Genomic DNA, 27,934 nt, shown 5'->3' with positions numbered 1-27,934 from the left:
AAATTACTACAGCTCATTGCATTAAGCTATGAGATGTAGGTCAGATCAGATAATAATAAAAAAAACCCCCACCCCAAAAAGCCCCCCCATACCCTTCCTGGTTTAAATTTGTAAATTCAGATAATACATTCATTCATATTTAATTTGTGGGTTGGTGTATCCAGAGCTGCTGAACAGTATTTCAGCTTCCACCTATAGAGCAGATGCTTGCTCATGTTTCCACAACCCTTTTGTTCCCAGCGTTCAGACAGAGCTAGAATCCAAAGCATGACCTTGCCCGAGGAAAATCTGCATCTCACTGACACGTTACAGCATCTCTTACTGCATCTGCGTCTCACAGGCATCAGCAGTGTTGTTGACGTACTGGGAAAAATTAAACCACCCTCGTGGTATTTTAGCTTTATTTGCAAACCGAAGGCTTTTGGCGGGCAGGCTGGCTGTGTGACACCAAATCTGACCAAGCAGCCCCTGTTAAGAGTGCCAGGTCTAAGCAGAAGGGTGGGATTCTGTGTTATTTCTACACAGCTAATAATAAAAAGCCTCTTTTCATTGTCGAAGGGGAGTTACAGTAACCTGCAAGTCCTTGTAGGTTTTACAGAACCACTTTTACAAACCCTCATGCATAAAAACACAAAGGAAGAAAACAAAAATCAACCCGGATCAACCGCTTCCACTGTTTTATGATTTCCAACAAACTTTATTCAAAGCAAGGAACAGAAAACGAATGGTGAGCCATTCTGTTAGAGGTACATGCATAGCTTTGTGGCGTAGAGGTTCACCTTTACTGTACATACCTTTAAATATAATAAACGGGCTATAATAACCTTTATAAAAGAGTCTGTCATATGCAACTGGCATTCAATTGAGCCTTATTATTGGTTATAAGACTTACACTCAGTTCTTGAAAAACTGTATAAATAATCTTTAAAAAACAAGCCTGACAGAAAGACTACAGCCCGCCGGCATGTCTGCTGCGGCACTGGGTCCCAGGAGCAGCCGGCAGCCGCCCTGCGCCGGGACGCGCCTGCGCCCGCCCCACTGCAGCTGGGACCGCTGCAGGGACAGACGGACACGCGGCTGTCCCCCACGGATGCGCTGGCTCATGGGCGCAGTGACGGCGAGTCCCAGAGCGCGGCCGGGGCTGCACGGCGAGATGGTGTCGAGATCCGCTCGGGGATGCTGCAAACAGACAAGATGCAACCCACCGTATTAAAACCATACAGATTCGGAAGTGTTTATCGGTTAAAAGTCCTTTGAGTAGAAAGGGCAGTCGGTGCTATTAGAAAGGAGCGTATTCCAGCCAAAATGTACCTTCGTTTTTCATCCTGGCCACAAGCCAGCCAGCAGCATGGCTGAGCACGCTGCCAAGTGTACGTCTAGGTGCCCGCATGCACAAGGTAAGGGCTTTCCGAGTAGCTACTGAAGAAATACAGACTGGGAGAAATTGAGATGGGAGCGCTACCTCTCGGGGCAGGGAGGGGGTCTTACTCTACTTTCTACCTACGAGAAGAAGGGGATGGGGCAGCTGACGAATGCTCCATTTTGCATCCTGAGCTTGAGGGCGACCCACCGTCCCCTTCCCAGCTGGACCCGGCCCCGGCAGGACCCAAGCACGCCCCGGCGGCAGCTGCGGCAGGGACAACCACGCCGGCGGCACTGGGGGAGAGCGCAGCCCCCGGGCTGCCCCATCAGGACAGCGAGGTGATGTTGGACCGTCCACCCGGCGGGGCGATGATTTTCTGAGCCGTGCGTCTGGCAATGTGGTCGTCAGCTTGTGACCCTAGGGAAGAGGACAGGCTATGGGGTGTGCTGTCGGCACGGTGTGGGAGTCCTGCTGCTTTAAATGCACAGATCATAAAAGGTTTCCTTTGTGGGAAATGCTAGTACTTTCATTATATATCATTTTGGACACCATATTATCATAGTACAGTTTGGAATGGCTTTATTTGCCTGAATGTCTGTATATTTTATTGCTTCTTTCCAGAAAACATTATAAATGGCTTTCCCATAAATAAACAGTTTCTATATAATAAAATGTGGGACTTTGTGCATTTACTAAGCAATTTGCAATCCACCCAATCTCAACCAGCTAAGAAAACAACATTACGCAAGTCATTTTATGGCAGAGCATTGGCTTTCCACTATCCCTAAAGCTGCCAGACAGATTTCTGCAGGATGCTGAGCTCAGTGATGCTGAATCGCTGCCTGCTTACACAGAAAGACCAAAGGAGTTTTCTTTCTGGTTCCTGAAAATGGAGTTATTTGACTAACCTCTACAAATCCAACCACTTCTAACCCCCGCCTCACAGAGGACGCAGCCAGGGCTGAAGTCCCAACCCCCCCCCCCCCGACAGCCAGGGCAGTGTCCCCACTGACCTGGGCAGGGATGCGGTGACACCCTCACCTTCAGCCTCGTCCTCCTGCTCCCCATCACTGCAGCCTCCATCCTCCATGGAGCCTGTATTCCCCCCCACCCCCCCCCACCCCAAGGGTCTGCCATACACATTTATCAGTGCACTTACATAGACACCGTAAACCATTCTAGAGATTTCTGTGCTGCATTTAGTCCCTAGGCTGCTGCAACAGTATGAACTGCTTTTTCCTGAGCAAAAATTAAGTTTCTATTCCTCAGCTTTGCCCTGCCACTCACACCAGCCCCGGGCTTTGTGACAGCCGCGCAAACCAGCCCCCCCGCCGCCTGCAGCCCCCACACCCGACTTTTGGGGACCCCCGCCCTACCAGACAAGCTGAACCCCGACTGATGGAGGTTGCGCACGGGAGGAGCCTGGGCTTTGCCCGCACAGGGCGCGATCCTGGAGGCCGGAGTGTTGGCCACGGCTCTGGCACTGGCGAGGACGTCGTGGACCGGTCCGTCGTACAGCCCTCTGGGGACGCCGTGCACTTCGGCCAGCTGCGGGGTGAAGGCACATATTTAAGCGAAGGCGAACAAGAACCAGGCCCAACAGACGGGTAATGACTTCTTGTCCTTCTGTCTGTGCTTAACCCCTTCCGGAGGGTTTGGGGGGAGACTGCACCCCCAAACAGACCAGCCCAGCCCAAGCGGAGGATGCTGCCCGGACCCCGCCAGCAGAGGTCCTGTTCCCCCCCGGGAAAAGGCCCTCTGAGAGGTAGTCGGGGAGTGCTGCCGTGCAAGGGGCCGCGCTCCCCTGAGGACAATGTCCCACAGGTGCCGGCCCCGACCGGCGTCACCCAGTGTAAGCATCATGTCCTCCTGCAGGGAGGATGAGCTCAGCCCTGGGCGCTCACAGCTGCTGGGGAGCCAAAGTCCTAACAACTTCATTACCAGCGTTTCATCACGGATTTGCTTAAGGCTGTATCTCTTCCCAGGCGAAGCAGTGACAGCCCTTTGACAACCACGGGGCAGAAGGGACTTGTTTTGAAGATGAAAAGTGCTGGGTTTCAAAAAAAAGGCACGGACTGATAGGTTATCAAGATGTCTATAGCAGTTTCTGTAGAAATTTTTCTCTTACATGACCTTTGTCTCCATTGTGCTGCGTGTCTTGTGAAGAAAATACCCTGCTCAATGTTTTCCAGCGCTCTTTTTGACCGTAGCTTTTGTCAAAAGCTCCAGTTAAATCAAGGATGGAGAGCTGGCGTGGGCAGGCTGCCAGGTTGTTTGCGAAGTGCGGAACGCACCTTCCCGAACGCACTAATTGGACAAAGCAACCCCTCACCGCCCGGGCTGACGCCTGGTTATCATCCTGCCAGAGCGGGGACTTCAGCTCGCTGTGCATCAAGGTTTGTGTGCAGCAAACTCCAGCCTTTACGATAAAAAAATACGGCACTGGGTGTCTGCTCCCACAAGGGACAGAGGTGCAGCCTGACCGCTAACAAGGAGCCCGGGGACCCTCTGCCCCAGCCGACGGCACCAGCCAGCCCACCCCGCCACCTCTTGGGGCGTGAAGGGGATGCGGGACGTGCCGGGGAAACGGGGGACACCACCAGCACTGCCAGCGCCAGCGCCGGGCGGGAGGTTAACTGACGGCTGCTGCCAGACGGAGTGGAGATGGCGGCCCACCACTGGGCAGTGCCGCGGGGGAGACCTGGCCTCCAGCAGGGAGCTGGCAGGATCCCATCCATCCCCATCCTGCAGGCAGCTGGCAGGGTCCCATCCATCCCCATCCCACAGGGAGCTGGCAGGGTCCTATCCATCCCCATCCTGCAGGCAGCTGGCAGGGTCCCATCCATCCCCATCTCACAGGGAGCTGGCAGGGTCCCATCCATCCCCATCCCGCCCTGACTCCAAAGGCACTCCCCCCGCCCCGCAGCTGCCAGCACCGCTGGTGCCGCTGCAGGTAATTTGGGGTTAATGAGTTCTGCTCTACCTTCGTCGACAATGCATAATGAAAATGTCAAAAATAACACATGGAAGAGGGGAGGAGAGCAGAGCTGTTAAGGAGCTCTTTATATATTTGCAAGTCTTCCTATCTCCTTAAAAAGCTGTGCTAGCACACTGAAGGATTTATCTTACTGTATTTCCAGGAACACTACATGCATTATCCTTCGACAGATGCAGCGCAGACACTGGTAATACAGTAACATAAACTTTTCTAATACAGGTAGGAGGGGAATTCCTCCCTTCTACCTCAATACAAACCAAACAAAACCAGCTTTGCTAGAAGTCATATTTTTCCTTTGCAACTTCATAATAGGCAAATAACACTAGCATTACCAGCTATAACACTAAAATAGGCATTATTGATTAATGTGCCAAGCCACACACCAAAGCAGTTGCAGGACAACATTACAAATTTCCAAGGCCTAGAAAGAAATAACATTCATAATATTCTTGTTTCTGTTGCCTATTCCATCAGCAGGCTTGCCATAACAGCAACTGCAACACAATAATGCAGAGAGAGTGCAATGAATATATGGGATTATGGCAAATAAAATTCTCCTTACCCTGTTTCTTGCCTTTATCCTTTTATAAACAAAATCAGGGAATGTCTTTCTAGGAATGAAGCGACCTGACCCCTGGGTGACACACAGGTTTCCATCTTCAAGAACAACTTTTCCCTGACTTATGACCACAGTAGGAACCCCGTGGCACTCTGTGCCTTCAAATATGTTGTACTCCACGTTCTGGAAAGAACAAACCAAGATATTAAATATGGTTAAGATTTAAGAAGAGAAGGTGACAGTCTAGCTAACTATGCCCCCCGCCCCATTTTTGTATGTTGCTCCTCATGCACAATCAGTTGTACTTAACTAACCCTTCATATTTCAAATAATAAATCTAATTAAATGAACTAAAGCAAACTGGAATGGAGAAACTAGACCCTCAAAATGCTCAGTACTTGCCCGAAAGACATGCAGCACTCCTGGAGCAAACTAGACTTTTACTATATGCGAACAATTAATTCCCTCTAAGCCCCAGAAGAGCCCTGCTTAAGTTCTCCATTCAGGGACAGAAGTTCTTGTCATTTCTTCCAAATCAGTGCAAGTCTTCTATGAAAATAAGTACGGAAAGTCATGTCTGTTCTGTGGGAAATGCAAAATCATGCTACTTTCTTCAAATGCTCCCATTACTATCACTAACAAACTACCCAAAAAACCAAAGTGTACAGTGAAAAAATGTGACATTATAAAAAAACAAAAGTGAATTTTCTGGACCAAAAGAAAACCAGTTTCTATTTTTTAAAGAAAACACCTGAATATTTCAAGCAATGATAATTTTCTTCAAGAAAAAACATTTTGGTGAAAAAACCCACATGGGTCAAAATGTTTCTACATTAACTTCAATCAGCTCTATCACCAACATTCCTTACAACACCTCACACCCCTCTCTCTTTCAACTGCAGCTTTCTGTCAGAGGCTTATGTTGGAAATCAGTTTGGGGACATCCACGGCCTGGAAAACCACGGCTAAAATGCCATTAAGGTGCACCCAGACCTCTCCCGACTGAGTGACCCCTATGGACAGGCAGCGCCCATGGAGCCAGTGCAGGAATGGGTCTGGCTCTTCGGGAAGGATCCTGATATATTAGACTATATTAATAGTTTAATACTTAAAACAAATTCAGCACTTACATTTTTCTAGTCCACGTGAATACATTGATCTTAAAATTTCTGCAGAAGATGCAGACCGTCTCAGAGTAGTCATTGCTACTCAGTTACAATCCTACCCTTCACAGTAACCAAAGATATTTTCATTTGCTTGTATTTTTAAAAGCAAATGCAAGGTCCTTCATCACTTTATCCACATATACAGCTCTCCCCTTGCTGAATGACCTGATCTTTCTGATCCAAAGAGAGAGATTGCTTTACTGCTCTCTTCTGACTCTCAACTCAGCTCCAGAAAGTAATGTAAAAATACTTTACCAGGTTGTGGGTTTTTGCCGAGATGATTTTAGTAGCCTTGGGGTTCCACAAAACCAAGTCTGCGTCAGCGCCCACAGCGATGCGCCCCTTCCTGGGGTAGCAGTTGAAGATCTTGGCAGCATTGGTGCTGGTCACCGCTACAAAATCGTTCTCGTCCATCTTCCCAGAGACCTGGGAAAGAGAAGGGGAAAAGGACCCTCACCGGAGATGTGCCCTGCTCCCAGCAGCGGGCAGCAGCCCCGTCCCACGGCTGGACCCATGCTCTCCCACCAGCAGGAACGAGGATCCACGAGAAGACATCGCAGGACTCAACCGCGTGACCATGCGATGTGAGGATCCACCCTGCGACAGGGCTGCAATGACGGGGAGAAGGGAGACGGGGGGGGCTGAGCCTTGTCCCTGTGGGCTAAATAATACAATAGATGGGTTTTATTTTCCCCAGATTCTGAAATTTAAGGTCTGTGAAAAACAAGACCTTCACTGGTAGGCTCCAACTCCTATACAGGCATCTCACGTTCACAAAAGATAGTTAAGGATATTTCACTGAAGAAAGACCGGACGTGAACCTATTATCTTAAGACAAATTCTATTTATCTTTGAACAAAGCCCACCTAAGGCGGAGGCCTCAGGGTGGCTTGGCTCCCAAGCTCCTGGAAGTCCGCACAGAGATGTCTGCTCCGTGGGATGCAGGCTCGAGCCTCCCAGGGATGCTCCGTGGGAGGGCAGGGTGCACCGGCGTGCAGGGACACGGGACTCGATCCCGATGGCCAGAAACCGCAGCTCTCCCTCGGCAGCCGCGCTCCACTGCCTGGCAGCTGCGGAGGTGCCGCGGGAGCCCGTCCCCACCGGTGGGGACCGGGGCGACCAGGCAGCTGGCAGGCACGGCCACGGCCACCAAGGGAGAGACGCCGTCCCCATCCACCTCCCCAGGCCTCCTGCAAGCAGCAGGGAAGACGGCGTTAAGGGTAAGGTCGCGCCGTACCCTTAGGTAAGCGTGGGAGAGACTTTCTCTTGTGACAGCGAGTGAGTGAGAGCGGCGTGGTGCCGAAGCCTTTGAAGACACTTCCAAGGCATTCAAGTTAATGCTAATTCCTCATTAGCAAGCTCCTCTGAAGTAGCAGTCTAGACAATGTCACACCTCCCGGCTCGTTTGAATTAACGAGGACGCCGACATCACCTAGCACAGGCACTGCTCACACGCACTGGCATCCACAGCTTCGCAAGGGCTCAGCGTTATTTTAGTACCTACCACGCACTTTTCCCAGATTAGGGACATCCGCTCTTCGATGCCGTTGGTTCCCTCGGGGATGAGGGTGAAGTTGTCCTTCCCCACTGCCTTCTGCGCGGTGGTGAAGGTGCAGTGAGCGCTGCCTGCAACCTGCAGGTCCCCGCTAGGCAAAAAGCACAGCACAGGGGGTCAGAGGAGGCACCCGACGGCACAACCACCACCTCCCCTGCCCCGTGGCACCCCTCCTCTCCTCTTGGCGGGCGAAAGCCCCCCCTTGCCTGGGAGGCTGCGTGTGGCACTACTGGCTTGTGGGCTTCGGGCTCGGTCTGTTTGGTACGGACTGGTTTCACCAACAAAGACTGCAGTGACTTACGGTCTGTAAATGCCCATGGAAGTAAAGTTAAAAGGCAGTTTTTACAGGTACACAGAGGCATCTCTCTACTAATTTATACAGGAATTAAGCACTGGAATCATCGAAGAGATGTAACCAGCAGCCTCATAAACGCTGTTTATATTCTCTCCTAAAGTGGCTGGGTTTTTTTACTATTTAAGCCAACGTTTTAATCTTTGTACCTTCCTTTTGAACCTCAGATTATTTTAGGAAATGGCTCTCCAAGAAAGGCTGCTTTTAAAGCAAGGTTCTTTTAAAGCAAGGATATGGTTAAATAAAACAAGACCCTGGATAAACCCAAATGTTATGTACTCTCATATACTACAGGTGAAGGAACTGGATCCATGCTGGCAGGCAGGGCACAGAAGGTCAAGAAAAGAATTGAGCATGTGTAGCTTGATGAGCCTGGGAGCTTGACTCCACTTATGTCAAAGCTGTACTAGACTGAACTATGCTTGTATTTTATTGCCTCTTTTAAGAAAATATTGAATGTATTGAGATATCTTTATATACTGTGTAAGATATACTAACATGAACCACTTTTGTTAACAGCTCTTTATCCTTCTAGGAAGGAAGTCACATTTCAGAGAATGCTAAGAAATGTTTGTTTCTTCTTTAAAATATATATTGAGTGCAATTTTTTTGTTTTACAATTATCTGGATCCATAAACAACTTTCATCCCATTTCAAAAGTTGTTCATGCATTGCTTCTGGAGCTGATTTTTCTAACTCTGCCCACACCGAACTGTGTGTAATGCCAGACGGAGCTTTACTGACTGGTTCCACTCCACGGGCTGTGTGGCTATGAACGGAGAAGATGCTAGAGCTGAGCTGCAGACACCTGAATGCAAACCCTCCGCTGTGAATGAACCCCCGCTCCTACGGATCGCTTTCTGCAAGGCAGCGGTGACTGATTTGGTGTGTATTTGCCGTGAGGTGTGAAACCCTGGCCCGTGGCAAAGCTCCAGCCGTGATTAACAGCTTGGCAGCTGTGTCCCTGGAATACGGCCCCGGCAGGCGGGTGTTGGTGTTTCCCTGCCCGGTCTGGGCTGCCAGCACCCGCTCGGTCCCTGCACGGCTCCAGGGATGCTCCGGCTGGTCCCCGTGGCTTTGCTGAGTGACTCTGCATCGAAACAACGCCGCATGGTGACGTGCCCGAAACGCTTATGCTTCACACATTTTGAAATCTTGCAAATGCCCAACTCTGCTTCCGACAAAATCCTTCTTTTTGCTTTAATGCTAAAGCAGCGCAGGAGGCTTTCCCTGGGACACGGCGAGGCAGAGCGGCAGTGGACACTGTCCCTCGGGCACTGGGGTGTCCTGGCCATCCCGCCGGACGCTGTGCCTTCCCCAGTCCAGTTCTGAAGGAGGAACCGGGCGGTGTGAGCCCGATTTTTACACAGAAAATCAGGTAACTATTACCTGGCTTCATCAAAGCATAATTTAGGCTCTTTTTGAAAGAGTCACCTGGCTCAAAACCCGAAGAGTTATTCTTTTGATATGCAAAAGTGCAACAATTGATGGATTAGTTTTCCTACTCTGATTATAATATCAAGGGGAAAGCTGAATTGTGTGCAAGCCTCGGCTGTGCTGCTGCACCTTATAACGCCCAGGTACAGGACCAGACTGGGGAAGCCCCCAGGAAGACAGAGGCTCTCACCCATGGGTGAAAGGTGGGGGGGCCAAGCCAGGGAGGTCCAGGGCTGTGACCCCCTGGCCAGCCCCTGCTCCGCAGGCGATGCTCTGACTGTAAACGTCATTCGAACGAACGCAGGCGGGATACAAACACAAGAGACGTGCTCAGGCATCGGCGCCGACAGGGAACTCACCAGGACAAGAGGGAAGTGAGGTGATCCGGCGTGGTGGGGTCCGGGCTGATGGGGGGAGAGGTGACGAAGGCTGCAGCCTTGGCCCAGTTTTTACTCCAGTAGTGCGACCCGTCGGCGCCCAGGCTGGCGGTAATGGGCTCTCCGTACACAACCGTGCCTACGGAGCAATCAGTTAATGAGTGCAAGCGCGCCGCGGGTCCTGCAGCCTCTTCACACAGCGCGGACAGACACCACGGTTAACGATAAAGGACGATTCACTTCTCTTCAGTGTTCTCACTATTTCAGCTTTTTGAATTCACGCTAATCCCTCAGATTATCTCAAATGACTGGGAAATGCTGTCAAAACAAGTTTTGAATCTGTCTGTTTTCTCCTTAGACCAAACATACATTCATATCTACAAACCCTCACTCCTTCCTCTAAATCAAACCAGCGTCTCTCTGGCAGTCCCCTGCCTGGGGGCAGAGGTGGCTGCGGACCCCCGCCTGTCCCTGGGCACGGCCCTCCACCCTGCTCCCCACAGGACTGCTTCCAGCTCTTCCTACTCTACCCCCAGTTTGAATTTGGAGCTTGCTCCAGATCCATTTTTCATTTAGTTCATGAGAAATGATTGCAAGTGAATTATTTCCTTTTTGTCAGCTGCGTCTACTGAGATTCAGGTGTCAAAAGTTTCAAGCGCATCTCCTCAAATCTTTCCAGCTCAGAGCAATTAGCTCTGGCACACTCTGTGAAGAAAAGCCAACACCAAGTTTTAGCACCCTTAAAAGGTAAGAGAAATTGGGTGGTAACAAATTCTTACACCTTGCAGCTAGAATGATATTCCTGGGCATATTTAAGTAGGCTCAATTAGCGTGCAAATACAAAACAACGCTTTACCTTTTCTCTTTGCTTGAGCTAACACATCTGCTGCACCTCTGCTCATAATTTTGGTGATGTACAAGGGGCAGTTGGCTTGTTTAGCGATGGTAATTGCACGGTACACTGCCTCCGCTTCCACCTGCGGACACCAGAACACAGGCAGAAACCGTCTCAGGGCACCTCTGCTACCGCCGCAGCGGCTGTTCTAAACCCCTGGGTGGTTCTGCTGAAGGGCTGGAGACGTTACCTCCTCGGGGCGGCTGAGGACATGTCCTTCTGGGCCAGTAATCCCAAGTTCCAGCAGCCTCTTTTGCTCCTAGGTGGACAAAGGTGAACAAAAGAGCAGTCAGTCATAAGAACAGCCTGTCTGAAGCAATGCGGGACACAAAACACCGTGTTCAGAAGTACCTGAAGGTTGATGGAAATTCATGAGAACGACTAGGCGATACCATTTACACCTGTGACACTCCACAAACCGCTGCAGCTGCTTCCTAGGAGACCCATCCAGTGCTGTGGAAACATGTCTGGACTGGGACCTGCTGCACCCCAACAGCACCTTTGGCCCTTCCCCAGTCTTCCAAGCCCAGCTATAGTTCTGGAGCATGTGGGATTTTAAACCCGTTGCTGCTTACGCTAAGGCTGTGCTAGCTGTGATGCATGGCTACAGGGAAGGAAGAGATGTGTAAAAGGAATGAGGCCTTCAGCCTTATTGTTTTAAGACTATTCATATTAGACATATAACTAATGATTAGAAATTGTTTTAGATATGATGAACAGAATGCAGGTACTTATAAAACAATATGTATGAGCTGCTTAATTGTCCTGTATGTGTCCCCCTCCATGGCTGGCTTAAAACCCAGTCAAGCTGAATCAACAGAGGAAGGATCATACATCTTAGACCTAAGGCATGGGAGTAAGTGATTAACTTTAGAATAACCTGAGTGAATTTTTAGAAATTCAAAGGTATCTTTGAAGTGTAAGAAGATAAGTGATTGTGGTGACCGAAGACATTCTGCCTATGACGGCTAACTTCAGAAGAACCGAGACACGAAAATGGATGAGATAAGATGATGAATGATAACGATATGAGAACAGAGATCGGCTGGAAAATTACAAAGACTTTGGACTGGGACAATGAGTGGTAAAAAGCTATATAAGATTTGGAAACTTTTGGAAGTATGCCATTCACTGGGGTGGTGGCCCAACTCTGAGTTGTTAATAAAGCAAACCTAGAGAAACCCACATCTGAAAATTCTTTAACAAGATGTTTCCCCCGGACGTGAGGCTGCCTGAAGCTGCTCCGAGGAGCCCACGGAGGAGGCAGAGATGGGTGCAAGGCATCAGAGAGACTGTCAGTGTGTCCCACCTCTCCACAGCTTCACCCAGTAAGTCCCACAGCCACAGCCACGCGCATTCCCCATCCCCAGTGCACTTTGCCATGCAGCAGTGGGGACGTGGCTCAGACGAAAGGCTGCTGCTTGCCACCACCCCAGTTCTGGGGGGGATGCAGCAGTGGGGGGGCAGGTTTTGCGCAGCCACTGGCCCAGCGGTGTGCTCCAGCGCAGGGGCTGAAGCTGAGCAGCCCCACCTGGCTGCGCCCACGTCACGATGGGCACGAATCAAGTCCCCGCAGGGACCCCGTGCTAGCTGGGAACCCACGGCGACAGGAGCTGGGAGGAACTCTGGGCTGCACCCAGGTTATTCACGTTGTATTTGAAAGCAGATGTCTAGCGCACGCCTCACCCCATTTCCTTTCTGTGATGTTTTGTATCATGTAATGCTCCCCCTTAGCTGGCATTAGATGCAAGGACATTATTCAACATTACGGATCAGATCTCGCAGCCTTTAAAAGGTCCTGCTCTTAGAGGATGGTTATTTCTCTGTATTCCTGTGGCAGGTATCCTCTGAGTTTGTCCCCAGGGATCGAGTGTCATCATGCTGGCAGCTTAAAGAAATATTTCTGAAGATATTGAACTGCCTGGGATCACATTATGTCTCACGGCCAGCGGAAGAAAAGGTTTCTCAGATAAAATCCCAGGGAGGCGGGAATTAGCCTCCATCCTGTTTGTTCAAATAAGCCTGTTTGAAGGACTGGGATCCTGCTTTCATCTTAAACTCTCCTCCCACACCAGACTGAACACCTGCATGACCATCAGCTAAAAGGAACTGCAAGTCTAATTCTACCTTGTGTCATCTGTTTGCAGTATGTATCCAAGATTTTCTTTTCTAAAGGTATAAAGGAAAAATAATGGACATGAGCAAAGTCTGCAATACCAAGGAAGTTCCTGAGTGCCATTTGTGGAGATAAGTACTGCCAAGTGCTTATTATTAGTACCTTATTTCAAAAGACGCAAACCTCCTTATTTTCTCAAGTGCTCAAGACTTCTAAACAAGATAGATAATGTGGTAAAGTATCACTTAAGGCAGTCAGTCATCCTGTAAGAAGCCCCAGAACGTACTTGCTGGGAACCTCTGAGCAGTCCTTGAAAAGATTTCCGTGATGAAACCCAGGTGCGTGTGAGGCACTGGGAGGATGCTGCCGACTTTAGCAGGAGCCCCTGACCCTCCTGCCCGTACACGCTGCCAGCACAGGGTCCCCGCTCAGCCCTTTCCCTCCGAGGCTCGGGTCGTCGGCTTACACCGCAGACCAGGTCCCCCGGCGCATGGCTGGAGCCGCAGGGGCAGGGCGCGGGAGCACCGGTTCTGCATCCCCCGGCTGCTGCCAGGCTCGCTGCCCACACGCACAGACCGACCAAGGCCACGAGCTCAACTCGGCTCGGCTTTCACCGGAGGTCTCGGAGGTGAGTGACCGAGGTGATGCTCTGCTGACGGCAGACACCAAAAAGTGCTCGCCGGTCCTCTCCCCAAAGCAACCAGGTGTCACAGCAGGCTGCTCCTCCTTCCCTGGGCTGGATCACACTACGGCCCATCTGTTACAAAGTCAGCACTTCACCTTAAATCAAAATACTCTGGACAACCTTTAATTTAAATGAATATAAATACCGTACCTCATCGATGATGTCTCCGTTTTCAGCATGCACTTGGGCAATGGCCCCCAGGTCTCGAATAATGCAGAATATTTCGTACATCTGCCAAGAGACAGTGGGTTGCCCAATATCAGATAAATCACAGCTTACACTCGGAGCATGGGTGATGACTTTCACTGGACTCTGTATTACCTGGGCATCGGTGCACTGAAGTTTGTCTTTGTAGGCCATAAAAACCAGGAAGGAGTTCACACCTTGAGAAAAGAAAATGACACGTGTGTTTATTGGCCCAGCTGAGAACTCGGTGACCCGGTACAGGCTGAGCAGGGGGTGTTCAAACTGGGGGGGCTTTGTGCAGGCTGGGGTTGGACTGAGAGCAAAGCAAGGCTAAGGGCTGAAATGGTTAAAGTCCTCACAAGATCTGAACCCCAAAGCTTGGGAGCCATGACAGACACACCCCTATCTTTGGATGCACCCAAACCAAGAAAAAAAACCCCTGTAGTCCATTTCTGATTTTAGGTACTCTCCGTAACTTGCTCCAAATGCACAGCATCAAATATATTGCTCCCAAGCTGAGTTTTCCCTCCAGTGGTGATTTCAGTTTATGGTTTATCCCCAACTTCGTTCTGATAACTGTCTTCGAATTAGTGTATTAGTGCTAAGAGCGAATTACAGCAAAAGATGAGATTCTCTAACATTAGAGCACTGTTATTTAGTGCACTGGTATTTAGCTAGAGAAATAGATGGGTAGTACTTTCCATACAGCACTGCATGCAATCCTAATTTCTACCATTTCTGTCATCTAACATAAAGGATGGTTCCTGAAGCACTGAGTCAAAGCCAGAGAATTGCTACTGTATTTTATATGGATAGAGGCAACAACTAATCCCAAACTATGATCAAATTACAAACAAACTGTATTTCATGTGAACATACATATGAAAAACACCCGGTATAAGCTTGGAATAGCTACATTACTTCAGCCACTCCACATTTTAATAGGAAATTCACTGCACATTTCTATGTTAATTGACCAATTAAGCCCTTGCTTGCAAGACTGCAAATTACACTGAAGTCATTTAGCTCTACACTACCATATCTGAAAGCAAAATGTAGTTCCAAACGTGGAAATAAGTATTAATGAAATGCATGAATTCCTGCTGCATGGCCTGCTTTCCAGTAAGCCATGTCCAGCGGATACTTCAGGATGTGCAGGAATTACAGGCACGAACAAAATCTCTATGGAAAGCTTAAAGCTTACTTTTATTCTATAAGCCCCGTCTTGAGCGTTTTTCTATTAACACTTCTCTGTACATCAGGCAGGCTGAATCAGGGTGCCCGATTACTGTTCCTTTAGTTTCCAAAATCAACTTTCAGGACCGGGCTGTACATTGCCCAAAGGTGAGAGCACACAAACCAGATGTTACGCTACGAACCCGGTGTCAATACCCCTGTCCACACCTTTCTCCTGGATGGCAAAGGACGGGCAGTTCACACCTGGATAGCGAGGGAGCGCGGTGGTCCCCTCCACGCAGCCCGTCTATCGCCGGGTAAGAGGAGTACGGCAGAGCAGCAATAACCATCACGGCTACGACGACTTGCTGGCGTGCCTGTACTGCGATAATTACGATGTGTGGGGTTTTGTGGGGTTATTGCCAGAACACCGCTCTTTCTGTCCTTACCCTTGTCCTTCACCAGGGCTTCCAGTTCCTCCTTCAGGCTTTCGTGCCAGCGAGGGACGTCGACGTGCAGCGAGTAGTCGCAGCAGGCCAGGCTGTCGGCACTCCCGCGCCACTGCTCGTAGGCAGCCACGAGGCTGGTCCCAGCGTCCGGGCAGACGTGGTCAACTGAGGAAACACTGCACAGCATTAGCACGCCTGCCAGGGAAAGGGCTAGAGAAATACCTGGAGAGCGCAGCAGCCACCAGTATTCTTGTGCAAGACTTTACTGCTGCGAAAAGGAGACACTGTAACGCTAATTCATTTTTATAGCGTTGATTAAAGACAAAGGATAATAAATTTCCCAGATAAAGTGAAACAAACGGAAGAAACGAACTGCACGCTATGGCTACTATCATCCCTTTTTTTTTTCCACACAGCCTACCCAGCACAGCATCTGAGAGAGGCCGGTGACCAAAGCATGCGCTTGCACACTTTTGCACGACTCCCTCGGGCATTTTCCATGGGCAGTCACCCAGAGCCCATCAGTCGTCTGCACTTCTCTTCTCTTTGTTCCTATTCCCTGCAGTACTGGCTACGAGACTGGTCCAGAGCTACGCCAGGACTTTTTGAGACTGGTCCTTCAGTCACATATATTACAGTGGGCCTTGGGACCAGAACAAGAACAAAACAGAAATCAAAATTATTTTACATTAACACAAAAACAGCACCCATGCTCACAGAGCTGAAAAACTCTTAGAAAAACACATTTGCAAAGCTATTAAAAATACATTAAAAGGTGTTTAAAGTTTTCTTCTATTTTATTCCTTACAAGGTGAAGCAGGAGCGGAGCAGCTATGTATTTTTAATATACGTGTGTAGCAACAGAAGGAGGTTCTGAAAGGTACATAATGCGTTTTCATTAGCTTTGTAATGCTTTGATTTCTACAGCAAAAATGGAACATTTCTCTGCAATGAGGGCAAATAATCTCCGCCATGAAAAAGGGCCCAATGTATTTGGCTAAACAATGTTCTACTTAGAAGTCTGTTCGAGTGCTGCTCCATCTTACTGATCATTGTGGTTCCTCCTGCCAGGGCTGCTTTCGTGCCTTGGTAGAAGTCATCAGCAGAGGTCATCCCCATGACGGGCATCTGCAGTCTGGTGTGGACGTCTATCCCGCCCGGCATCACGATCTGGCTGTAGGCGTCAATTGTCTTCACACCACCAGGAACAACCAGGTTTTCTCCGATTTGTCTGAAAATGATATGAAGATCTCCTGTTAACTGGCAACAACTTTTAAGGGAAGACGCAAACCCAACTTCTAAGTACTGCTGGTAGCACGCAGCCGTGCGCTGCCCAGGCCTCCTGGCACCCCGGGGCCGGGTTCTGCCCCGGGAGGGAGCACCTCCTGCTCGGCTGGGTGCCGGAGAGGAGCCGGGGTCCACTCCCATCACGCCTGCCCAGCAGCACCCATCGCACCCCTCCCGGCTCCGGCACTCAGCAGCAGCATTTGGGACACGCCAGGCCATCGCCTGAGGGACCCCGCTCAGACCAGAGGAGCTGCCGAGGTCGCAGTGCCGGAGTCCGTACGCTGCTTCTCAGGGACCTTTGCAGCGCTTGGCCTGGCTCCGCACTCGTCTCCTGCACAACTTACAACAGAGCACGAGCTGTCAGCACTTTATACGTCTTTCCAGCTGCAAAAGTACACTAATGTAGATCTTTCTTGACACTATTCTAAAAAAACGTCCTTGCGTTTCAAAAAGGGAACATATTTCCGAGAGAAAAATGACAGAAAGGAACCTTGTTCAAACTCCATTGCACTGTATCATGCTTGGAAATGACATTACCAAATATAAATTTTTAACTTACTTTATTAAGCCGTCTTCCACATAAATGTCTGCATAAAATGACTGATCATCGTTGACAATTTTTCCTCCTTTGATTAGAAGCCGGTCACTCTAATGGAAAAAACCGCACACTTTTTAAAAGATTAGTTTATTTATTCATTCTGAGCTTTCATTAAGTCGAGGGCTTAATATTTTGCCCTTCAACCATACAAGTTTAGTGACTATCCAAACTATTCCACACCAAACCCAACAGTACTTTGTGAAGGAAACCCTGTAAAATTTGAGAGGAACACAGAACTCATAGGAAGCGCGGCACGAGCCTGGGGTGTACAGGCGGCACAGCTGAGCCTGACAGCTCTGGGTACCAAACCACCATTTCAGGGGTCTGAGCCGTGTGCTGCTGAGCGGAGCCGGGCGAAGGGAGCGTGCTCCAGCCCTCGCTGCTCCTGACCTGCCTTGCGAGAAGCACACCAACCCCCCGAGGGCCCACCAAGAGCTCCTTCAGAGCAGGTTCAGCGACTGACTGAAGTTCTCAGCAGTTTTAAAAGGTTTGCAAGGTGACATCCTGCAGCTCGGCCATGTACCTGCCTCCTCCATCAGCTCCGGTTATGGAGACCTTTAAATGCATCTTATTAACCTGGTAATTTATTGACATTGGTTAGTTTTCACAGTCTTGTCGGAGGCAGATAACGCCTCAAGGACTTCCCTCACTTCAAAGCAAGACACTGGTAGAGTTGTCAGATTTGCAGAATCTTTAACTAGAAAAAATTAGACAGCAGCGGCATTTATGCAAATGTGGAACTGCAGCCTAATTTAAGAGGATTCCTTTCCTGCTCTCTGGTGTTGCTAGAAAAATTATTACCAAGGCTACAACGGGCAACGCAAGGAGCGTGGCCTTAGCACAAAGACAACTGAGGGACCCAAGAGCACGTGGAGACAGCTTACAACACGGCAATGCGTGCTGATGCTAAACAGCGGGGAAAACATTTTGGGTTCTTGTATTAAAGAGCACCACTGGCATACAGAAAAAAGTATTGAAGAATTGCATTGTGTTTTTAAAAGCGTCGAGGCTTTTACCGCGTCTCTATTGTTTTCCCTCGTCCCATAAAATCAATGGAAAGAAGCCGCTGTGTTGGCTGCCCCACGGGAGATCCCTACGGCCCCTCCCCTTGCGGGGCCCACCCCAACCCCATCATCGCACCCCCCCCCACCCCAGCTGGGCCCCCCCAGAGCCGCTCCCCCAGCACAGACTAACGCGGCCCGTCCCCGGCTCACGCAGCGCCTGGCTCCCACCGGGACGTTTTCAAGGGAACTCAGCCATGAGCCAGCAAAACGAGGGGAACGGGGGGAAAAAATAATAATAAAAAAACCCAAAACACAAAAAAAAACAAAGGAAAAAAAAAAAAAAAAAAAAAAAAAAAAAAGCATCGCTACCGGGAGCTTTTCCCTGCTCCTGCTGAGAAGCCCTGGCGCCGGGAGCAGGGAATCCCGTCCCACACCGGCCGGGCCGGGGAGCGCACACCGCTCCGCATCGGGCGGCGGCGCCGGGTGGGGGGAGCACCGGGGCTCGGAGGCGAGCAGATGCCGGGCAGGGGGGCAAGGAGCAAGGCAGGATGACGCTCCCCCCACCCCACCCCCCCCCCCAAAACAGCGGTTCCGAAACGCGCCCGAAGGAAAGTTGGGGAGGCGGCGGGGCAGCCCCGCAGCCGCGGTGAGGGTCGCGCCCGCCTTTGTCCCCCGGCAGCCGGGCGGGCTCGTTCGGCGGGACCCCGGCTGCGCCCCGGCCGGCGCCGGACAAAGCGCCGGAGCCGCCGGGCTCAGCCCGGGCCGCGGCCAACAAAGGGAGCGGCGGAGCCGGGGGGGGCCGCGCCGCCCGTCTCCGTCCGTCCGTCCGTCCCCCCCCCCCCACCGGGGTCCCGACCCCCATTAGCGGGTAAAAGCCCCGCAGCGCTCCCCGGGCGTCCGGCCCCACGGGCGGCGGGGACCGCCCGGCTCCATCCCGGCCGGGCGGGCCCGCAAGCCCCCCGGGGGTCCCCCCCCGCGCCCCCGCAGGGGAGCCCCCTCACCGTGATGCGGGGGACGCTCTTCTTGCCCTGGTGCGACATCTTCCCGCCGCGCTCCGCCCGTGCCTGTCCGTGTGTGTCTCCGTGCGTGGGTCTGTGCCCGCGTGTGCACGTCCCTGCGTGCGTGCGCGCCCCCCGCCGCTGCCGCCGGCTCCCCCCGCCCGCCGCCGGCCCGGGGCCGCGCTCCCGGCGCTGCAGACAAAGCCGGCCCGCCGGGGAAAGGAGCGGAGCGGAGACCACCCCCCCACCCCCCCCCTACGCCGGTCGGTCCCGCAGCCCCCACCGCCCCCGCGGGCCCGGCGGCGGGACGGGGTGCGCAGCCCCTGCTCGGTCCCGCTGCCGCCCCGGAGCGGCCCTGCAGCCGCGGACGGGGGCCCGGGGGGTCGCGGGGGCCGGTTCAAGTTGTGCCCCCCGAAGGATTAGCGACCGCTCACCCCCCCCCCCCCCCAGCGCCCCCCCACCCCGTCTCGGGCCGTCCCCTGCCAGCAGCCGGTCCGCCGGCCGGTCCCCGGACCCCTTACCGGGCGCGGGGCTCCCGAGGATCGGCGGGGACGGGAGGGGACGGGGTCCCCGCTCGCCCTCCCGGGGGGGTCTCGGCCAGGGCGGCTCCGCCCGGGGCTCCGCGACCCGCGGGCGGAGAAGGGGCGAAGGGCGAGGGCCGCCGCTACCCCACGGGGGGGGCTCAGGGCGCCGGGCCGGGGCTGGCGACCCCCCCGCCCTGCCGGCTGGCTCCGTGCCTGCCCCGGCGGGAGAGGAGTGCAGGGAAGGGGAGGGGGTGTCGGGCGGCCCCGGCTCCCGGCGCAGCCGGCCCTTACCTGCGGGCAGCCGTCGGGCAGCTCTGCCGGGGGGGCGGCGGCGGGGGCGCGGCGGTGCCCACCGTGGGGGGTCCCGGGGCCGGAGCCGCCGAGCGAGGCGAAGTCCAGCGTCTTGTTGTCGAAGGCGTCCTCCACGCTGCAGAACATGCCTCCGCTCTTCTGCCGCGGCCGCGGGCTGCCCGCCCCCAGCCCCGCGAAGCAGGCGGGCAGCGACTCCTCCCGCTGCCCCGACATGGGCTCCGGGGGTGGGGGGGCGGCGACCCGGGCAGCCCCCGGTGCCCCCGGTGCCGGTGCCGGTGTGCGGCCGCCGCGCTCCGCAGCCGGCTCGCCCTGGGGAGAAGAGCAAAGCGCGTTAAAAGCAGCCCAGGGACCGACCGCCCCCCGCCCCGCCCGGCCGTGACCATCCACCCGTGGCACGGCCCCGCTGCGGGGCCGGCTCCATCCTCTGCGGGAGGGCCGGTCCCCCGGGGGGGGTCACACCGCCTCGCCCGGCCCTCGCTGCAGGCAGCGGCTTCCCCTTCGCCTCGGCAGGCGCTGGGTGGGCTTGATCCCACCGGCGATGAGAGGATGAGGAGAGTTAATACTGAGCTCAGCGGGAGGTAAGCGACCCCGCTGTGGGTTTGCAGGAGCGTAAGGGATCGGTTTTTCAGGTGGAAGTTAAAAAACGGTCAAGAAGTTACTGCATTGTAAAAGAAGCGTCAGCAAAGTTACTGTAACCGAGCGAAGGCTTCCTTCCTGCAACCGGGAAAAAGAACCAAAACAATTTACCGCATTCGAAGGTTTAAAACAGATCTTTTTATTAAAAGCTTACAATATTTTATGTATTTTACAAATGAATAGAAAGTCTCTCGATATATATATCATATGAATCACAATACAAAAATATGTGTAAAATTCTGTAATTGATCAATCCAGCCCTATTTTAGGCCTGTCAATTACTGTTTCAGCACTGAACCAAACATTACGTATTTAGGGTACAGTCGTCAGGGTTATATTAGAGCGCACAAGTCACGGCACGCTGGCCATTGGAAAAAAACATTTTCTCTGGTTTACGTTTTGCATAAGTTTACAATAGTTCCTTTTCATAAAATGTACAATACGTAAGTACAGGGTTTGAAACACATATTCACAATACGATTTCCTGAGTCTAAACTAAATCCATTTCTGTGCTAACGCCCGCTGCCCGTCGCGAGGTGGTGGTGGCATTCGGGGTGCAAAGGGAGCTGGCCTCGGTCCCCCCAGGGGGAGCCCCGGCGCCATTTTCTCTTCACGGTCAGGAGTTTTGTTCCCAAGCTGTGTAAGGCACTCGAGGATACACTGAAGGCTACAGATATTACTAAAGCAGAATACTTTAAAGAATAGCCACAGTCCTCCAACAGCTTGAGCGAGAAGTACAGGCCTGAAACACGCAACGCACGGCTGTCGACAAGGCAAGCTGCAGTTCCAATGGATTTCAGTTTAGACATGTTGCTCTGCGCAGGTGGCAGCCGGCCCATACCACGGCTGCGGGACGCGGGCAGGGAGCGTCCTGACCGCTTCGGCGCTCCTTCAGAAGAAACTCTGCCTGTCTGAGCTAACGCGCCGACACACACACACACACAGCTAACGTTTCTCGCAGGCGAAACGTAGCGATCGTGCCTCATCAGTAACGCACCTCGTGATGCACTTGGTTTATCTGGCCCCTGTCGTGTCGTTATTTGAAGGACATCTGAGGAATTTATAAAAGATGCTTACGGGTGAGAAACTGGAGTGGTTGGCAGCCCCTGACTTAGGGCTGCTGGCCCGAGGAGCCGGCGCTCACCAGCCTGAGAACGGCTGGGGTCCCTCCCCGGGCTGCAAACCCCACCTTTCCGCTGCTGTGTTACACCTGCACCGAGGGACAGAGAGGCTGCAGGAAAAAGCCCCAGATCAGGGTGATGCCCACCCCTGCCACAGTCCTGTGGCTTTGAGACTGTGTTTTTAAAAGATGCACACGACCCAGAGGTGAGAAGACAGCAAACGAGATCTGACACAGCTCGTCTCACAGATGAAGGGTGGCACTGTCTGCAGAACGGCTCCGTGCCACAGTCAAGGACTCATCATACAAACTCATCGTACAAAATGCCAGTGGGATCAAATGCAAAGTGACTGAAAATTGAGTGGAGACCCTTATGTTGAAATTAAGGAGCACATTAATGTAACTTTCCTGTCTGTGCATTTGTAAGAAAAACAGTTTTGAAAACATTCTTGGAGCCATTTTTTTCTTTCCTATGTACATATCTTTTTACATATAAATATTAACATGTACATAAGCATAATCCCTTATTTACACGTGTACCTGTCCTGTACAGTTAGCTTGTCAATTAAAAAAATCATGATTAAGAAAGTCTAATTAATGGGAAATGGAACTGAAATTCCAGACACATACACACCACACAGCACGTGCAAAAGCACAGCCTGAGTAAACAGCGATGAAACAGATCCAAGCCACTTCCGAACGCTCTCGTCGTCACCGTTCCCAGTCCCCAGCAGTGCACCGGGTACCGCGCACATCCATACCCCAGCAGCTCCCCGACTCCCATGCTCCCCTGGGGACGGCAGGGCTGCACCTTCAGGCCTTTCCCTTAAGGCGTTTCAGAGATGCCAGCACAGCACGTTCCTGCAGATTTCCATCAAGAGTTCAGTAATGCCTTACATTGCAGACAGTTACCTCAACTGTTGTTTGCAGTTCTTCCAACTAGATAAAATATTTTAAGACTTTAAGCATTTAAGTAGAACTCAGAACGGACACGTGTTTTAAGCATGAAATGCTAAAGTAAAAATGTAGCTCATCAATGTAACCCCACTATTGGTATTTCTGTCTGGTAGGATTGGAATTTGTTAAAATTACTTTTATAATATAATCATATGCTGATATCAAAATCCATAACCTTTGATTTAAAATGTCATATTACTTCAGTACAAATATAACGCTTTTCTGAACAATCTGTTTTCTTACATTTTTGTAGTTTAGCTCCCTTTGCTGTTTACACTGTCCGGTTTAAAACAGTTGATTGACGTCCAAGTATCTGGAGAGTTTTTAGAATTTCAGTATCAAGGGATTTTCTTCATAGCTTTATAAACTCAGCACAAGTTTTGGAAGCGGTGCAGGTACCTACAGAATAAAATAAATATAAGGATTAACTACAACCAGGCTTCACTCCAACGCACGATTTTTAGTCCCAAGCACTACAACATTTCCATTTCATGGGGTTTGCTAGATTGTGTTAAGTAGCTCTCAATTAAGTCTACAGTTGGAGTAGGCTTATCCAACTGCTGGTTTTTCTCTGAAAAAAAAAAAAAAAAGATAATTTATTGAATGTTAAATGTACTATTTTCTCTAGGCTGTACCATACATTCTATTATTCATTTTTCTTAAGCAATACTCCCGTGATAGTTTTCAGTTAACACTCAGGACATAATGATAATGATGAATGATACATTTAAAATTTGCCCCATCTAGCTTCGCGCAGCTTCTGAGGCCACCTTTCCTGAACACCACCTCCTGCAGCATCTTTCCCCTTGGGAGCATCCCACTGCTGCAAGGGAATTCCTGGGACGTGGGAAGTGCTGTGGATTGGGACCCCAAAAGAGAGTGAGTGCATGAGCAGCGACCTGCAACATGCTGAGACACTGCCACTCTGCATTAAAGTCAGTAAATAGCAATCGGATGATTTCTTTGATAACTATTATTTACAAGGAGGGGTACAGGTTATTCTCCTGTCAGAAACTAAAGGAAAGAAAGGCTAAGACAAGACTAGCTAAATCTGTGAGCTGGCAAAGAGCTGGTAAAGAGAGAAGGCTGCCTAATTCGGTGGCAGAACATACCCTCCAAGCAGAAACGATTCCCCCCCTCCATTTCCAAACCCAGGACTCAGCGGCCATCCCGTATGGATATACATCCCTGTATGTCGCCAGGATAGCGACAGATGCTAAATTCTACTGCCAGGCACGGGGGACATCAAAGCGATAGCACAGCAGTATAAGCTACTTCAGAGAGAGTTGATCCCTACTGATAGTTTTACATCAGTGTAATGGGCAGAGAAAGGAGAGGACAAGTTAATAACCCGCAGAGCCAAATTCCACCTCCTCAAGTGAGAGGAGAGATGGCACAAAAGGACATCAGGCCCTCGGGTGGGAAGGGTGGCTGCCTTTGAGCTGGTCCATCCCTTCGTCTGCTCTGTTCTTGGACCATTCTTCATCGGTTTTTGCATTTAGCTATGAGACCAACGTCACACAGAAGGGCAATTTCTAGGGCAAAGCAGAATAGTTCAGCCGGTGAGCAGACAGGAAGAGAAGCCCCCATTCCCCATCCCTCCTCCCCCCAAACCTCACCGATAGGTATGCTGAACCCCCCCTGCCCAGCACAGCCTTCTTGCACTGTGTGGGGAATCAATTAACCCTTCCCAGCCCGCCCGGCTGCCCAGCCTGCACGTCCCGCAAGTTGGGTGGCTCTTCCCCCCCTCCACAGCGAGCCCTTCCTTGGTGGCCTCGAGACAGGGGCTACCCCGCTCACATGTGGAAAAGAAAACCTCAAGAATTTTAATAAGCAATTCCTATCAAGACACGGAACTTAGAGAAATGAAGAGTAAATAAGACTGAATTTTAAAGATGCCATTTTGTTTTATGCACAAGTATGTCCCTCCAAAGAGCAACCAGGTAGGCAGCGCCAGGGCAGGGTAAGGAAGTCACAACGAGTTTACATGAAGGCAAATAACGGTGCTGTGCTCTCACTGAAGATCATGCCCACTGCCATTTCAAATGTCACTTAAATGCTGTCTGGGGCACTGTCTGGAGGGCTGACGTTTGCTTATTTTAAAAGGAACACAGTTATCATTCTCTCACCATGCAATCTCCTGCCAAAGGGATTTTTTTTCAGAAAGCTGTAAAAATGGGACAAAAGAAGCATCTCAAAAATGGTAATGGAGAGATCTCTAATGTCTGTGCACCTGAGCCTTCACTGCTTGTGAAAAACTGCAGCTTCACTGAAATAGAGCAATCCAGAAATGCAATTTGTCAAAGATTATGGATAAAATTTCATATGGAAAAGGAATGATTGCCTTTGTTAGCCTGTTATTATTACGCACAGCCTCTTACCAAGGCTGCAATGGAAAGAGATATATATAGAAAGAGATATATATATATATATAAATGGTACTAAGGGGATTTGCTGGGAGTTTGTTTAAACACACCACCCTGAGCTGTAAATCCCATTTCGCATGCTCTTGCCTGTCGTATGGCCCTGGTAGGAAGTGAAGAGGCTGGCGGTTATGGATGAGACCATCCCCAGTGATGCTCAGCAGATGGACCATCTGCCCTTGCAGCCAACACTGACCCGCACGTTAGCAGCACAAGCGACCATATGGCTGAGAGAGGCAGACACCGTTAGCACTGGACGTGCATCTCTCACAGTTTCTGGGGAAAATAGGAGAAATGTTCAAGGAATAACAAAAAGGTAACTAAACCACATAGGCAGTAATTCAACTCACTAGAGTTAATACTTTATGATATATCACTCTGCTTACATTAAGCAGAGTTGATAATCAGTTGAAACACGGGTGCAAGTTCAAATTGGCTGAAAATGTGAAATAATATTTGCTTGAGCACCTTTACAATGTGCAATGAATGTCACCAGGAGGTGTGCTTCGTGGTGTGCCCAGTGTCACAGCCGGTAACCTCGCTGGCTGTCTCACTGAAAAGGCCAAAGACGCAGTGAATTTGGAGACTAAAAATAGTCCTTTCTAGCCTGGAGGCATTCTGCTTAGGGCCGAATTGCCAGAAATTAGAAGAACAAACCTGAGCTGGTGGCTTCAGTCCCCAGCACCCGTCAGCTGAACACTTTTTGTGAGCCTGGGCTCGTACTGGTGCTGGTCCCAGCCTGGTGCTGCGTGGTGGCATTGATGGCTGGTCCTTTGGGCACCCTGGGCACTGCAGGGAGGGCAAGAGATGCTGGAGGTGTTTCTAAAGCAGACCACCCCTCTCTCCCGACCAAGAGCCCACAGGTACAAGCCTGAGGCTCTTGATCGTCTGCGAAACTTGAACATGCCTGGAATCCAGCTGCCCTCTGCGAGATGTAGGTGGGCCAATAAATCTGTCTCCTGGGACCCTTATCATACACTATGGGAAACCACAGGTCCAGAGAACCCTCGCACAAATGCTGCAGGCCTTGGGGCTGGATCCCACCCTTACCTGGGAAACCACAAGCTTTGTCACTCGTACCTGTGAATGCGAATGCTCTCATCTCTTCCCAGTTATCATCCATGCTGAGAATACAAAGGTGGAATTTCATTTCCGTGTTAAGAAAAAATAGGCTAGGCTTGGCTTCCCCACTAGATCCACATGCAGTCTCACTAAGAACAAAGTAATATGAGTAAATTTATGGCATATTCAGCCCCTGTCCTTATAAATGGAGATAACCCATTGGTAACTACTGCATGAGAGGGAGGAGGTCATAGAAAACAGGAAAATAAGAAATCATGAATAGAATGAAATATTCAGGGGCTTTATTTAACGATTTCAAACAAGAAAAAAAAAAAGTGGCCATTTAATTCAAATAAGTTCCACAGAATGGTGAACTTTGTATGTTGGGGAAGATGACAGGGCAGGTCCCTGGTGAGGAGGAGGGGACAACCCCTCTCTTTTCTCCTCCCCCCCCTTTTTTTTTTTAATTATTTTTCTGGGGAGAAAAAGAAAATTCTGCTAGTTGCAATGAAGTTACAGTGATTTACAGTAGATAAAGATCAGACTAATAATAGTTATGGATCTTTCAATGCTTACACAAATTACAGCTGAAACTACAGCTTAGAAAAAGTGCACCTTATTTTTTAAGACCTTTTTTGCTAATATCTGACTGTGAAAGCCAGATGAGTGGTTGAAGACCGCTCATGCAATTTCCCTAGTTTAATTCTCTACTGATTGAAAATGAGTCTCTGCAAAAATTCAGAAGCTTCTACAGGAACATCATCCTGCCTAAAGCTAAAATAAAATTTTAAGTGCATGTTGTGGGCAAAGCTAGGTGGCTATAAAAACTTCATTGTACCTTTTGCCCGCAGCATTCACCTGTGAGCGCAGCAGCGGCTGTGAGCACCCAGCACTTACGGTCTCCCCTCAGCAGAAAGCTTGACATGATGCTGCCCCACTCCTGCAGTGCAAAGAGCGAGACTGATCCTCACCTGCTGCAACCAGCCCCGCTCGCCCGCTGCTACACCCCGGGAGCCCCAGGCTCCCGCAGTCCCTGCTCTGTCTTTCCCCAGCTGTTTGCTCACCCTGCCAGCCGCCAGCCCAGCAATAAATACCAGGGAGCAAGATTGACTGCATTCAAGGCCACGTTCAAATGGCTTCTGTGGCACGAATATCAGTCACCAGCTCCAAGAACCTCAAATATCAGTAATTAATGATCTTTTTACTGTCCACTTAATTTTCTACTAAATTCTTAATTTTTATTTTGATTTTGGCATTTATGTATTAAGAGCAATTTTTGGAAGATATCCCAGTGAATATGTTTATGGTGTATTTTGCTCCTGACCATACTGATTTGGAAAATTCTGGGTTTCCCCCCCCCCTTAAGATAGTCAAATATACCAACTCAAGGAAAGTTACCTAACGTTACCAATTTCTGTTGATAAACCTTGCGAACATATGCTACGCAAAAGAACTACTCATGAGCATAAAAGCTTTCAAATTCATAAATATTTATAGGATTGGAATCTGAAACGCTGTTCCTGGGGCCCTGGGTCCCCCTGAAGCTTTTCAGCATCTTCACAGGATTGGGGCGAGCCTGGAGCCACGCTGCGTCAGGGCGGGTTGGGGATTTCAGGCATCGCCTCTCTAATGCGAGCTGCCTGCACCAAGCCCTGACCTAGATTGGAGTGCAGAGCCCCCACCCTTCACCTCCCATCAC

At 50.7% G+C, this 27,934-nt stretch overlaps 2 protein-coding genes across 23 annotated transcripts in view; both read right to left on the bottom strand.

The window, feature by feature from the left end:
• Positions 1-493: 493 nt before the first annotated feature.
• On the bottom strand, positions 494-20,382 carry DPYSL4 (dihydropyrimidinase like 4). Of its 2 annotated transcripts, none has more exons than XM_049810892.1 (14): positions 20,017-20,382; positions 17,161-17,249; positions 16,361-16,545; positions 15,315-15,479; positions 13,825-13,886; positions 13,654-13,734; positions 10,893-10,961; positions 10,664-10,784; positions 9,790-9,946; positions 7,591-7,732; positions 6,342-6,512; positions 4,924-5,103; positions 2,740-2,911; positions 494-1,780 (listed from the first exon to the last, which is right to left on the bottom strand). In XM_049810892.1, the coding sequence occupies exons 1-14, from the start codon at positions 20,248-20,250 to the stop codon at positions 1,689-1,691; spliced, it is 1,920 nt and encodes a 639-aa protein (XP_049666849.1). In that variant the 5' UTR covers positions 20,251-20,382; the 3' UTR covers positions 494-1,688. The 2 variants fall into 2 exon arrangements, with proteins under 2 accessions (XP_049666849.1, XP_049666851.1); XM_049810894.1 differs by lacking the exon at positions 20,017-20,382 and adding an exon at positions 19,205-19,305 and having other exon boundaries at positions 495-1,780.
• A 406-nt stretch (positions 20,383-20,788) lies between these two features.
• Positions 20,789-27,934, bottom strand: part of JAKMIP3 (Janus kinase and microtubule interacting protein 3) — a 93,686-nt gene continuing 86,540 nt past the window's right edge. For 17 of the 21 annotated variants that reach the window (XM_049810744.1, XM_049810777.1, XM_049810742.1 and 14 more), the window contains 3 exons: positions 26,254-26,384; positions 22,994-23,149; positions 20,789-22,732 (listed from right to left, as the gene is read on the bottom strand). The gene's annotated coding sequence lies outside the window, so the exon portion shown is untranslated. Of the gene's footprint in view, positions 22,733-22,993; positions 23,150-24,448; positions 24,918-26,253; positions 26,385-27,073; positions 27,176-27,934 lie in introns of those variants that run through there. The other 4 variants (XM_049810745.1, XM_049810747.1, XM_049810746.1 and 1 more) reach the window with 4 other exon arrangements.

The sequence above is a fragment of the Accipiter gentilis genome, chromosome 9, assembly GCF_929443795.1.
Source record: "Accipiter gentilis chromosome 9, bAccGen1.1, whole genome shotgun sequence".
NCBI classification, from domain to species: Eukaryota; Metazoa; Chordata; class Aves; order Accipitriformes; family Accipitridae; genus Astur; species Astur gentilis.
Note: the sequence above shows the minus strand (reverse complement) of the source record. Positions and strands in the feature narration are given on the sequence as shown.